The 14,189-nt window shown below is 43.9% G+C and overlaps 1 protein-coding gene across 2 annotated transcripts in view; it reads left to right on the forward strand.

The window, feature by feature from the left end:
• Nucleotides 1-3,309: 3,309 nt before the first annotated feature.
• The window catches only part of PRDM10 (PR domain containing 10), a 29,618-nt gene continuing 18,738 nt past the window's right edge, over nt 3,310-14,189 (forward strand). The window contains exons 1-6 of one of the 2 annotated variants that reach the window (XM_010193423.1): nt 3,310-3,402; nt 5,488-5,652; nt 7,733-7,792; nt 11,332-11,539; nt 11,899-12,140; nt 13,117-13,320. In XM_010193423.1, coding sequence (XP_010191725.1) covers nt 3,310-3,402; nt 5,488-5,652; nt 7,733-7,792; nt 11,332-11,539; nt 11,899-12,140; nt 13,117-13,320 — 972 coding nt within the window. The remainder of the gene's footprint in view (nt 3,403-5,487; nt 5,653-7,732; nt 7,793-11,331; nt 11,540-11,898; nt 12,141-13,116; nt 13,321-14,189) is intronic. The other variant, XM_010193424.1, reaches the window with a different exon arrangement.

Below are 14,189 nucleotides of genomic sequence, written 5' to 3' on the forward strand. Positions count from 1 at the left end.
GCTTGAAGAGGCGATGGATTTCCTTGCACTGACCTGATGAGGCAGACACAGGGGTATTTTGGGTGCGCAGACACGTAGGAGTCCTGCCCTGTGCGTCTGCTGACTGCTCTCTAATCCTAAATCAGATGCTTTCTACCTGTGGTTAGCGTTCATGCAATTCAATTTGTCAGTGTTGAGTTTAGATGTGCCTTTCCCTTAAATTAACGGAGTTTTGAGAGTTCTTAATTCAAATGATATCTTAATGCACATTATACATGACGCACTGCATCCTGCTCCTGACGTACCGGAGTGATACTGCATTATATTTATACCTGTTACCATTTCGGCTTGTGTCATCACCCAGCATGGACTGGGGGAGGCGTGCCTGCTATTTTGGGGTGGAAAAGGCTGTTTTAACCATTTCTGAATACTTTAGCATCCCAGATATTGAAATTGCTTCTCACTCGTGTGTGTGTGTGCAGTGAGACATCCCTGAGAGAGACCACAGGGAGATGATTGAAGTCTCGAGGCGCCGTGGCTGTCAGTGCCACAGCTCTAATGCACATTGAGAGGGGATTTAAAGACGAAAATCAGATTGTGTGGGATTAATGAGGGAGAGCATCCTACAGAGGAACAGTGAGCGAAGTTACTTTGTTTTTTTTCAGTCATCAGTGTTCTTGCAGTGATTTCTTGCTTTGCACATCCACATTTCCAGGGAAATGTGCTTTTCTGTGTATTTTGGTGATGATAGAAATGGTGAGGATTGGGAGACGCAGTCTTGGGTAGGAATGCGTGCCAGAGGGGCAGATCCCAGTGAGTGTTTTGGAGTGCAGGAGTTGAAAGCATTAGCAAATCCTGCAGCTCCTAATACTGCTTGGTTATTACTGCTGCACAATTGGCAGGGCTGAGCAGTGTATATATATATATATCTATATTTTTAATTTCTGTGAAGAACAGCAATAGCAGCACCATTTATAGAAGCTGAGCCACTGAATTTGGCTGAGATTTGACATTAGTTCTGACTTTTAGAGCCACGGCAAAACCTGCAGCGAACGTCTTCTGCTTTCTTTTCCAACTTTTCGGTGCTATTTTTTCACAGGTATTAATCTTAATGCCCAGTTTTTGTCTATTAAAGACCTGTCTGAACCCTTTGGTCATATTTTCGCTCAAGTTGTAAGTTATCTGTGCCAACGTGAGTCTGCAGAAGTGAGTCAGCATCTTCCTTCCGACCTTCAATATCAGCTTGTAGGGAAGGTCAGGCAAAAATCCTGTTACCTGTTGTGCTGGCTGGAATTAGCCAGAACCGTGCTTTTCTCTTAATTCAATCACTGCTTAATTTAATTGCATTATTACTAACAGGATAATTCTATTTTTCCAAAACCCCTCGGACCACGCAAGCTTGAAACCTCTAGCGTTTATTTGGATTTTTCGAAGCAATTAGCTAATTGATTCAAGTACTGGCTATTGTTAGTGCAATTACCTGGATTAGCTCTTGATTAATAGTGACAGTCAAGGAAAAGAGCTGTTTGGGGTAAACCTGCCAAAGAATATCAACAGCATAAGCATTGAATTTTATGTCAAAGTCGTCCTTTGGATTATGTTGCTAACAGAAATGCTGTCACGTTTCACACAAGCAGTTCTAGACCCCTTGGTGATCGTGTACCTGGTAAATGAGTGATGGAGTTCGTTGCAAGTGGAAAGTAGGATTAGGTAGGAGAAAATCCCTGATTAATTCTTAATAACATAAGGAGTAGTTTTTGAGATAGCTGGATGAAAGGGATGTGTAGGGATGGGTGATATTTATTCGTGTATCAGAGCTGGTGTGTACTGTAATCTATATAATTAATATTTATTTGTAAATGACAGTGGCTTTCAATGCATGGGGAGTAAGCCTGATGTTTATCAGTCCTAATCACCGTTTGCTGCACTTCGTTTTGCCACACTAATGAAATCCCCAAGCTAAATCATTGCACACAGGTACATGTATTTCTTTTTTCCTTCCCAATGCTTTTTCTGGCTGCTTTGTACCAAATCATACTGATGGAAATGGGATATCTGTTCTTGCCTTAGGAACAACGTGGCGCATGTGTTCTCTGTTGCTCAGCATGAGAAAGCAAATTTTAGGCTCTCGTCACCAATAACAGCATGACATGCTGTCTAGCAATGCCCAGAAATATCTTTCCCACCGTTTTTCTTTGTATATGTGGAAGTAATGTGATTTTTTTTTTTTTACCCCCCCCCCCTCCATGCAGTTCAGTCACGTTAGCCTGAGACTTTGCTGTGCTATTGATTTAGATGTTCTGGCCAGGACAGTCAGTGCTCGGGTCTGCAAAGCTTATTACTCACTGGCAAAATTAGCAGAAGGCAGAAAGTGCCCGCTGCCTTTTTATTTTCTTTCCTCCACTTCCTTATCTTATTTTAGTTTGTCAGTGACAAGCCAACTGCTGGCATTTAGGGGAATAAATTATGACCGAAATGATTTGCATTTAAAATGCAAATGAATGAAAGCATCAGCAAGGAGCCTTCTGCTTTCTTCCCAGTGCGCAGAGCGGGTACTGGTGTTGGATCAGCCCAGCGAGGTCTAAAATCAAGTTAATTGGAGTAGCTGCAAAATGAAATGGGCTCAGCCTCATGCTAATTCCTGGGCCTGTGATTTAATATGATATTAGAGACGAAGTGTTGGGAAGGTGCTGAGCCACCGACCAAACCAATCACCAGAGCTGTAAATTACACGTCTGAGGTTCTCAGTGGCAGATTGAGAGGCCCCAATAAAATTGCAAGAGGTGAATAAAATATCGTTTGGAAGCAATTTGTCACAATCTTCGGGCTCACGTGAGTTAGAGTTTGAGTTTCATTGTTCTTTTGAAAAGTTGTAACGCTACCTGAATACCAACCAGGGCTGCGGCTTTGCACAAGGTGGAAGCCGTAGCTGTATAGCCAGCCGGTTCTTGAACAAAACCCCTTTCAGGTGAACCAAGGAACTGGTGATGCATCTCTGAACATAGCATTGGCTGCAGGAGGCGTTCAGTATGATCCTTCAGCGCAGTTGTAGCAGTGGTTGGCTTGTTTCCTCCGCAATAAGACATGGAAAGTAAAATACAGCAGAACTCAACCATGGTAAATGAGCATGCCTGTATTTGTAAAGCCAAGCCTGCTGTTACGTAGCTGATGATAATACCTCATACCTCTGTCACACTTGTTTTAATATCTCTATCCTCTTTTCTTTTTTATAGCCATGCCACTGAAGATCTCCTTGTCTTCAGGAAGCAGCAACGCGGTGAACAGATGAATCTCTTCAGCCAGACGTCCCTCCAGTAGATCTCTCTCATCATGGAGCACCACGGCAGGGAGGAGATGGAAGTGAAAGAGGAAAGTCCTCAGGTGTGGGCTGGCTCTGCTGAGCAGGAACCAAACACTGCTCAGGTGATTGATGCCTTCCAGAGCTCTCCATTTCTCCAAGAAATACAAACATGTCTGTGGTGATTTTGGATTAAAGCTTTGGGAAATGAGCTGTGCAAACCGCAGCAGTGACTACAGAGACATCTGAAACGAGCTTAATGAAACCAGCCAGTGGCTATAGAAGTTTCAGTGTCTAAACTTATGTATAACTGTGTGGGAAAGTGAAAGGGTGTTTAGATAAATGAATATGAATAAAATCTGTGGTCTGTGGCAGCCCATTTTGATGGCATCAGTCGAATGGGTTGGAACTGTGGGTGGACCTTGGGGAAAGCAACATGAATAATTTTTTCCAGTCCGACATCTGGGTAGTGGGGAAGGGAGAAATGTTAATTGTTAGTGACTAATGCAGGCAGATTCTGATGTGTGCAGCTCGTCCCTCTGTCTCTGAGACAAAGCAGCTGAGAATTTCTACAAGACTGCCAATTGTTTCATCCTTTTGAATCTGTTAGGAAGAGGGTGCTGCCTGTCACTTGACCCACAAGCTGAGAAATTCTGTCTCTGGTGGTAATTTCCAGCTTTGAAATTTGCAAAGAAAGGTGGTTTTCAATCGTCCCTTCTGTTATCTGTCCAAGGGGATAACCGTGCTGTTTGCACGTGACAGTTAAAAGGCTGATTTAGTGTTTGCAGAGCGCTCTCCACATGCAAAATGCTGCGTGCGTCCTTACCGGAGTGCTTGCATGAGGATTTATTGTACAGAATCAGCACTTGGCATCTGCAGGAGGGTACCAGGTGTCTTCTAAAATGGCAGCTAAAAGCTGAAACGAAATTTCAGGGCTACAGAATTTCAGGGCTACATCTAGGGCTACAAAGATGATCAAGGGAGTGGAGCATCTCCCTTCTGAGGAGCGGCTGAGGGAGCTGGGGCTCTTTAGTTTGCAGAAGAGGAGACTGAGGGGAGACCTCATTCATGGTTATAAATATTTAAAGGGTGAGTGTCACGAGGATGGAGCCAGGCTCTTCTCGGGGACAAACAATGATAGGACAAGGGGTAACGGACACAAACTGGAACACAGGAGGTTCCACTTCAATTGGAGAAGAAACTTCTTCTCAGTGAGGGTGACAGAGCCCTGGCCCAGGCTGCCCAGAGAGGTTGTGGAGTCTCCTTCTCTGCAGACATTCAAAACCCGCCTGGACGCCTTCCTGTGTAACCTCATGTGGGTGTTCCTGCTCCGGCAGGGGGATTGGACTGGATGAGCTTTGGAGGTCCCTTCCAATCCCTAACGGTCTGTGGTTCTGGGATTCTGTGAAGTAAATCAAATAGATAACTGTGGCATTGGTTTATGTGAAAACACACGACTGTGAATATGGAGACTAAAAACAGGTTTCCTCCTAACTGCCCGATTTTTCCTATGTGCTGAAAATTATTTTCAGCATGTAAAGGGTGTCAGGAGATAAACGTGTTCCTATTGCCACTGGAGTAAAGTATCTTAGCTTGTTTAATGTAGGCTACTGGTCATAATGTTCTGTTCAAATCAACTTGTTTGGATTTCAACTGCTGCCCTAGACATAACTTGTTCCAGTGGTCCTTGGAATCACTGCTTAAAGCTTTCAGTTACGTTTCTTTATTTAAATAGCTGAATTTTCTACTGCTACTGCCTGTACGTACTACAGAGGAGCAATCCAACATATGCTATTGCTGCCTCGTGATAGGTGCAGTGCTATTACCTGAAGCTGTATCAAAGTTAATAGATTCTGTTGGCTGTTCCTCAAATTGCCTCCAACTGCAGAAGTAGCTGAATGAAGTAATTACCATAAATCCAGAAAGGAATATGAGAATAAAGGGGAACAATATACCAGTAAATCCCATAGATACCATAGCTCATATCTGAGCTTGCTTTCTCTTACGAATTTTCAACGGATGATCCAAGAAGTATGGATGAGAAGGTGCCCTTAATACCAGTTACGTATTAAGTTAAAAAGCAGAGTAAAATCAGAAAACTATGGTAGTTTTTAAGTCCAGATTTCTACGTTGCTAGTGTAATTCAGGCACCTCTGTGTTTAGTGTTGCCTCCCGTCGGTGTATGACTGCAGGATCTGTTTGTCTTCCAGGTGCACTTTGTCCCCGAGGGGGGCACAGTGGCGCAGATCGTGTACAGCGACGAGCAGGACCGGCCCTCGCAGCAGGTGGTCTACACGGCGGACGGCACCTCCTACACCTCGGTGGACACCTCGGAGCACACTCTGGTTTACATCCATCCCGTGGAAGCGACGCAGGCACGTGTGGTTGTGAGCCCACCCCGTTTTGGCACCTAGAAAACCCCACGGTCTTGTTGGAGATGAAAAGCAGTTGCCGGCGGAGCGCTGGGACTGGAAAACAGCAGGCAGTTGCTCTCGACACTTTTATCTGCCCGCTGCCAAACAGGGACTTCACGCTGTTCCGTTTGTCCGATGTGCAAACGTGGTAATCGAAGGCTGGCGAGGCTATGAATTATGAATCCCAGACCGTTAGGGATTGGAAGGGACCTCCAAAGCTCATCCAGTCGAATCCCCCTGCCAGAGCAGGAACACCCACATGAGGTTACACAGGAAGGCGTCCAGGCGGGTTTTGAATGTCTGCAGGGAAGGAGACTCCACAACCTCTCTGGGCAGCCTGGGCCAGGGCTCTGTCACCCTCACTGAGAAGAAGTTTCTTCTCCAATTGAAGTGGAACCTCCTGTGTTCCAGTTTGTGTCCGTTCCCCCTTGTCCTATCATTGTTTGTCCCCGAGAAGAGCCTGGCTCCATCCTCGTGACACTCACCCTTTCAATATTTATAAACATGAATGAGGTCTCCCCTCAGTCTCCTCTTCTGCAAACTAAAGAGCCCCAGCTCCCTCAGCCGCTCCTCAGAAGGGAGATGCTCCACTCCCTTGATCATCTTTGTAGCCCTACGCTGGACTCTCTCCAGCAGTTCCTGTCCTTCTTGAACTGAGGGGCAATGAAATGCAGATTATTTTGCTGAAGGTGGATGAGGTTATAATTAAATCAAAGGTGTTGTCCAAAACACAAAAAAATCTCTCCAGAAATTCTGCCTCTGTTGTATTCAGTAAAAAGCTAAAAGCGATGTGTGTGTACTGGAAGATTTCTTGTTTTGCACAATACAGATCTCATAATGGATAGTTTACAATAACAGTCGTGTCTCTTTGCAGAGAATCTCGGTGTATTCAATCTAATTTTGTAGTTTGCCTTCAGAGAAGTCGTTGATTTTATAGACCCAGCTTCCTTTTCTTCATAATTACATCAGATAGCCTTTATTCTCTGCCAGCGTGTATTTAGATGGGTTTAATACAGTATGCATCTGTACCTCTCTGTGGACAGATGAGGAAGAGGGACAGGCTTGCTTTGTCAAGAACATTTGATGTTGTCTTTGCTGCCAGGACAGATTAGCAGTGCTACAAAGTGCACGTACTTGACACCCGTAGCAACGCTGGCACGGCCTCATGGTCTCTCCTGCGCAGTTTTTGGCTGTTACATAAAAACAATTCCTACGTGGTGGGATGTTCTGAGAGGAGAAGGTATTTTGAGAGGACATCTCCCAGAAAGTAACTCCAAAACTCTTGTATTAAGACAGATCATGCAACTGCTATGAAATTACCAAAGCGCTAATGGAATTTATGTTATGCTGTGGTTTGTTTTGTTGGAGTCAGGCTGCTGCAAGCCCAGATATTTTAAGTTTTGGCAAGGCAAGCAAGGCTGACCTCAGTCAATACTTAGTTTTCATCCGATGCCTTGCTTTTCCTAGGAGGAAGCTCTCCCATCAGGGCTGTTTTTGCTGGCTAATGTGAGAATATTGGAGTTAGCACATCCTCTGTGAAATTAAAACAGCTCAACATCCTGACCACATAAAGTTCACAGGGAGGATGTGCCCGATAGTTCCTCAAAAGGAAGCATGCAGATGGCTTGTGAATTTGCAGCGACATCAAGCTAGCAGTTATCTCCTGTCCTGCCCTCGAGCATTATGTAGTTTTCATACAGAATCTTGTCCTGGAGATTTGATAAAAATCTACAGTTGACAAAGTTATTTCTGTATTTAAATAATAATAATCCTGTGAAACACTTCAGGTATATAGAGGAAGAATGTCACATAAATACGATACTGTTTTTTCATGGAGTACTACCTAATTTTAGCTTAATTTCTATGCACGTAGGTCCACTTGGGTAAGTCGAATGGATCTGCTGTCATAACAGGCACAATTTGAAGTTAGTAAGGGATCAAATGTGGATGACTTATTGGCATCAGGGTGATTTTTTTTTGGTGTGAGTTGGGAATAAACAGCCCCAAGGCCAGTTTTTTAAGCCTTTTTCACTTTGTCCAGACTCTGTTTACAGATCCGTCCCAAGTGGCTTACGTCCAGCAGGATGCCACCACTCAGCAGGTAAGGAAGAGACGTTATTTTCCTGTAAGAGAGCTGTTACTGGAGGTAAAGGGACATTGCTGTGGTGCTAGGGCATAATAAGCTATCTCCAGAGTTGTCAGAGCCACTATTACCTAAAGTTTGTGCATGAATGACCATAAAAAGTTAAAGGTTTGGAGTTTATTTAATTCATGTTCAACAAAAATACTGATTTATTGCCTTGGATAAGATGAAAAATCTATTAACAGTGTTCCTTTAAGTCAGCAAGGTGGTGTGGCTGACTTTATTTTAGTGTCGTTCTGCAAAGACTGGGTCCTTGTACGGATCCAAATGCCTTGAACTTCATAAATGGCTCTCAAGGGATAGAAATTTTGGATCGAAATCCAGATTTACATAGAACATCACAGGCAATAAGTTAGAAAACCTGAAGAAGTGCAATTAGTGGTTCCCTTGCCTTACCAGGGCATCCTAGGTCCAGTGTGCTTGCTAGTGTGGAGTTGGTGAGGAACAGAGCAAAACTGGAGCCTGTGGTTGTAAAGTTTGGATAATTTTTCCATTTTTCCATTTTTCCATCTGTCATGAAGGTTTTGTTGTTGACTTTTAGTAGCATCTGTAGGGACTGCATTGTGGTAATCAGGTGCTTTCAGATCTAGGTCTCCTGTGCAAATTCTCTGCTTGACAAAGACTTTAAATCATTGCTGCTTGGTGAATCTTTAATGAATCGTTACCAGTGCCATCGTTAAAATACGTGTTTATTGACAGTCTTGGGGCTGAATGTGCACTGGAAATGAAATTTCTTCTTGCCAAAAGAAACCTTTATAAGCTGTTGAGACACGGGCAGGAAATGCTGTGGCACAGGAAAGGTGTCCCCTGCTCTCTGGAGGGATTTGGAGGTGTCGTGCTGGGAACTTTTTTGCCACGTCTGTTTCTTTGCAATAAGAAGCCGAAAATCCTATTTAATTGTCTTAAAGCTCATTTAACAACTAAATATGATCTAATTAAAAGCAGAGAATGCTTGTCTATGTGGTGTAAATGACAGGCTGACAGCAGTGTGTGCTGTTGCTATCCCATGTTGCGTCCTCGGCCCGTCCTCCCTTCCAGCACTGACAGCAGCCCCAGCAGAGATCTTTATTTGCTTGTGTTACATTTCATGTGGGACAACCCTGAGCTGACAGCAAATGTTCAAATAATAATTCAAGCTCCTTTTGTCTTTCAAAAGAAACTTTGAGAAAAGAAATGGGAAGGTTTTGAGAAACAATGCCTGTATTTCTTGTGGTGTCTGACACAGCAGTGGAAGCAAGGATATGTTTGAAGTGTGATTAGTGGTAGGAAATGCTAATAGGAGGTACAAATAGACACAAAATTGTGTGAACCTCTCGTTGCTGGCAGACCTGGTGCTGTGCCACTGAGTAACGATGCCACTTGGCATCAGCACTGTCAATACCAGACAGCCTGGGTCAGCTGTCGTCTTGGCACTTTCCTCCTCCATCACACAGCTCCCTCAAGTCTTTTTGCTGTAATTCTTGAGCAGTTTCATAAATTACTGTTAATACCTCTTTAACCAAAGCAGCTAGGTTGGAAGTGTTAAGTTATGTTGCAGATTTTCCTGCCTGCTCCTTCGCTGTTGGCACAATTCGCTGCTCTCAGTTTTGTCTGGTGTTTATTAAGCACTTGGTAGAGGAGCAGGGGATTTAATTTTAATGTCAAAGCTGTTTAACAGTCAGAGGCACAAACTAGATTGACATTGCATGATGTCAATGTGGAGAAGGATGAAGAGTCACGCAGGATAATGATGCAAATACCTGGACAGATAAGGAGAAAACAAGAGACGGGAAAGGTGATTCCTAGGATCTTCATTCTGCTTTGTTTCAGTGCTGAATGGATGGGAGCAGTATGGTAACAGGCATTAATTTCCTGGTTACTACACCAGAAAAAGAGTTGGAAAAGTGTTTAGTGTGACCAAATAATGTAAAGAAATAATAACTGTGGGGATCTTGTCATTCGAGTGCTTGATCTTTCATTGAGGCCAATATACTGTTTTGTTGTAAAAAGAGGAGATGCTTCTTTTTCTTTACCTTTTCCCTTAAAAAAAGTAAATTTGTAGATAGAAGACCCCAGATCACTGCTTTTACCAAGGGTAGAGCGTTCCTCGCATCTGTTTTTACTGCAGTTTGAACCCTGGCTGGCTAGGACCTTAATTTAAAGCTAAAAATGGGAGATAGGAAATGGAAAAGCTGCAAAATGTAGAGTGAGTTTTGAAGCCTTTCCCTTTGTCCCTGCATCTGCAGGTTTCAAGTCCATCATCCCTACTAAAAACACAACAAATCGCGACAACGCTGCAGTTTTTGACCTAGTGTAGGACTCCAGGGAGCTTTGCATGCAGGGCACTGCCCGTACGTAAGTGACCGATGGAAATGCTGCAGTGCTAAAACGAGTGCCTATAATTTTAGGTAACCGTGCTCTTGCCCGCTGCTGCTCAGAGCATGAATCCCACCAACCTGTCCGTGCTCGGCAACGTTGCCGAATCCCCCCAGCAAATGGCTCTGGAGCAGGGTCCGCAAGCAGCTAGAGTAAGTTGCCAGGCACCCTTTTCCTTTTCAGTGTCCAAATCTCATTGCTCCATCGTCTCAGGTGTTGAAATTTGTCTCAGTGATAGAGGAGGAGAAGCGAGAAAGCTGTAGCGCAGATTTGTGCTGTCTCTCATAGTCTCACTGTGCAAAGTGTGGGGTTTTTTAGGGGAGATCATGTATTTAATACAGAGAGATCTGATCTACGGACTGCTCTGGCTTGAGCCTTAAAACACTCTTACCTTAAAATGCTCTTCTCAGCTTTGAAAAGCAAAGGTAACACAAGGTGTGATGCCAACTTTCACATAGGACCAGCATCCACTGGGTCTCTTTGCCAGTCTTTTAAGACAGCTTTACTCTGTGTAGTATTTCTTGTTCTCTCCCTGAGAAACCTGCATGCCTGCTGTAGTCTGTGCAGTGCACTTCAACTGTCGTTTTGTAAGGAAAGGAAGGGATACACTGTAAAATTAGTGGGAAGAATGCAATGCCCTCGGGTGTCCTCCATGTCCCATAGTTTGTATCCAGTCCCTGTGTTATCTCATCCCGTATTGATCTCTGCATGTGTGCTCTGGAGTTTGTTGTTGTTTGATTGTATGGTAGGGAGAGAAGATCGTGTACCGAAGTGCAGGATTCTCTCACTTGTACAAAACCAGCTGAAATACGGCTCTAGGTAATTTCCACAAAGGCTGGACTTTGTTTCAGACCTTATGTGAGTGTCCAGAAAGTCTCTGATTTTTGGTTTCTCCTCCTGAGAAGTCAATCCTTGGCAGGGGAGAGCAGGTAGTGACGCTGAGCTGTCCTGAGCGAGGCTGCAGCGATGCTAAACATCCCTCGGTGACCGTTTACCATGTTCCTTCGCTTTGCCTTGTCCTTTTTCCCATTACCACAGGAAGCAGAAAGGGTAGAGTAGCAGGAACATCCATTGCTTGTCTTTGTAAGAGTGTTTATTCTCATTAATAGATTTTAATTGTCGCTTGTGGATTCTCTCCTCAGGCATCTCTGCCGGTGCATAACCAGGTGTTACCTCCTATGGAGGCGGTGGATGGCTCTGACCCTTTAGCACCTCTGCAGAATCAGATGGAGAGGATGGAAACGAAAGAGGAAGATGATGAGGATGAAGATGAGGATGAAGACGGGGAAGACACTGACATGGATGAATGGGATCCAGATCCACCTCGACCCTTTGATCCCAATGATTTGTGTAAGCTTCTGAAGTAGTACGTAGTGTACTAGCTGCCATCTCCTTTTTTCTTTCCCCTTAATCAGTAAATGGAGCTGAAAGCCAGTCAGATTTTAGCACTAATAAGTAAACACCTTTAGACCCATAAATGTAAACTCATTTTGGGTTGCCTTACTGAGAAGACAAGGTTCTGTTGAAAGTGCAGTCTGGGCTGCTTTGTTTTTTGTTTTGCAGGAGGCTGCCCTCTCTAATGTTTTAAAATGTAGAGGCTATTGGAATAAATGTTCCCATAACTAAGCCAAAGATGCAGAGGGAGAGATAAGGCTTCCTTTTCTGAGCTGGTGCCTGACAGTCGTGTCCTCTCTGACTTTGTGTTGTAGGGTGTGAAGAGTGTAATAACGCGCATCCCTCCGTGTGCCCAAAACACGGCCCTTTGCATCCGATCCCAAACCGGCCGGTGCTGACCAGGGCGAGAGCCAGCCTCCCCTTGGTGCTCTATATAGACAGGTTTTTGGGAGGAGTGTTCTCCAAAAGGCGCATCCCGAAACGCACGCAGTTCGGACCTGTGGAAGGACCCCTCGTTAGACAAACTGAACTCAAAGACTGCTACATCCATTTGAAGGTAAGGGGGTGTGAGATAAGAGGAGAAAAGCGCATCAATTTGTGCTTAAGCTTTGATTTTCGGAAGTTTGTTGCTCTGCATCGATCGGTTACTTCACTGGAGATGTTCTTTTGTGGCTTCCATCTCTAAAAGTAACTCAGAACTACCCAGATTGCTTTGGCTTGAAACCTGCTCTGTTAGTCAGGGAGACACAATAATTGTGGTGAATATTCTGGCATTACGGTGTTATGATATATAGGAATCATAGCATGAATCACTCACATGTGGGCTGAAGTAGCATCTGGACATAAAAATAGCAGTAACTATAGTTAAAAATATCTTTCTTCCCTTTTAGTCCTCTCCCCCACAAGATGTGTAGGGGAGAAGAGAGATTTCTCTCCCCTTCCTCATGCCAAGTTGTTGGCGTGAGTTACAATGGGTTTAACCGACTTCTATCCATTTATTCACTGGTTTCATTACAAGTATTGGTCCTTTATTTGCTGGAGATCAGGTCCACAGTCTGAGGAGCACTGGTTCCTCATGGTCAGTGCCTGGCAAGGAAGTTGTGACAGATTCGATAGCCCAACACAAGTTCAGCTAATGAGGCACTGCCTCCAGCTTGGGGCAGTGTCACGAGCCAGGAAATGAAAGGAGAAGTGGCTCTGCCAGTTAAAAATCTGCCACGTAGCCTGCTAAAACTACTCTTCTTGTGCCTCATTTATAGCCAAGTACATTGCCTGACCCTTTTAATGAATGCTTCTTGCCCTTGAAAGCGCTGCAAGGGTCCCTAGTTAAATCTATCCCTTTTTTAAAGTAGCTTTCCAAGTGCTGCATGTCTCTGGGTCCCGGTTAGCAGACAAAGATAACGATGTCTTCATTGCTTTCCTAATGTAAAAGTTCCACAGGCACAGTAGGGTTTATTTTCTTTAAGAAACTCAAATTCTTTTGAACCTGCTGCCAGGCAGTTCCAGTCACATGTAATTGGATTTTGCTACAGGTGTCTCTTGATAAGGGTGACAGAAAAGACAGAGATTTGCAAGAGGACCTGTGGTTTGAACTTTCTAGCGAGGCTCTTTGTAACTGGATGATGTTTGTGCGTCCAGCTCAAAACCACCTGGAGCAGAACCTGGTAGCGTATCAGTACGGCCACCACATTTATTACACAACCATCAAAAACGTGGAGCCCAAGCAGGAGCTCAAGGTACGGCATTGCTCGTGTTCGTGACTCGTTTTTCTACCGATGAATTCAAGTTGCTACCCAAGAAGTGCATCTCCAGGTGCCAGAAATGATTGCTGTAAATAGTTTTAGGGCTTTTTTAAACTCTGATGAAGCTCATGATGGCCTCAATCAAATGTCACTGAAGTGAGTAAGTAGTTAGCCACCAACTTACGGATTTCAAATGAGCTTTCGCTCAGGTGTAAAATAACTAAACAAGCTTTGATAGCAGGAAATTGTTTGTTCTTCAAATCTTCTCTTGCACATAAATTTCAACAGTTTAACAAAAACCAATTGTTTTTCCTCAGAAACAAGCTTACCTAAACTAAGGCAAAAGCTTGCTTACACGCTTGTCGATTTAAGTCTAGGATTCTTGTTGGTTTCTCTGAAATCAGTCCTTAATTTCTTTGCGCTGAATCACCAGAAACACTGTTAATCCATTTTCAGTGTATCCAAGCATCATTTTCTCAACCGTTTTTTAATCAACTTGAAATCAGGCTTAATTAAATCTGTACAAACCTGCCTGTAGAAGCACCATTTTTCTTGCTTTATGTGTTAGTCGTGTCTTTTGAGGGAAAATTGGTTTGATAACTTAGGCTCTGTAATGAGTTTTCCTCCAAAGTGGATGTAGGGCATTCATACAAATTTTTGTCCAAATAATTGAACTAGGAGGATCAGTTAAAACTGAGAACTTCTGTATTTTGTGACAGGTGAGTAGTCGAGGAGCTCCAGGCTTTTTCCTGTGCCCGGCCAGTGGGATGCTTGCAGAGTAACACACACCTCCTAGGGAGTTTTGAAGGAGTTAAAACCTGTGGCCCACCACAAGTTTAAACTTGCCCAGATTTTTCCTGCTG

This window comes from Mesitornis unicolor, unplaced genomic scaffold, assembly GCF_000695765.1.
Source record: "Mesitornis unicolor isolate BGI_N332 unplaced genomic scaffold, ASM69576v1 scaffold12631, whole genome shotgun sequence".
NCBI classification, from domain to species: domain Eukaryota; kingdom Metazoa; phylum Chordata; class Aves; order Mesitornithiformes; family Mesitornithidae; genus Mesitornis; species Mesitornis unicolor.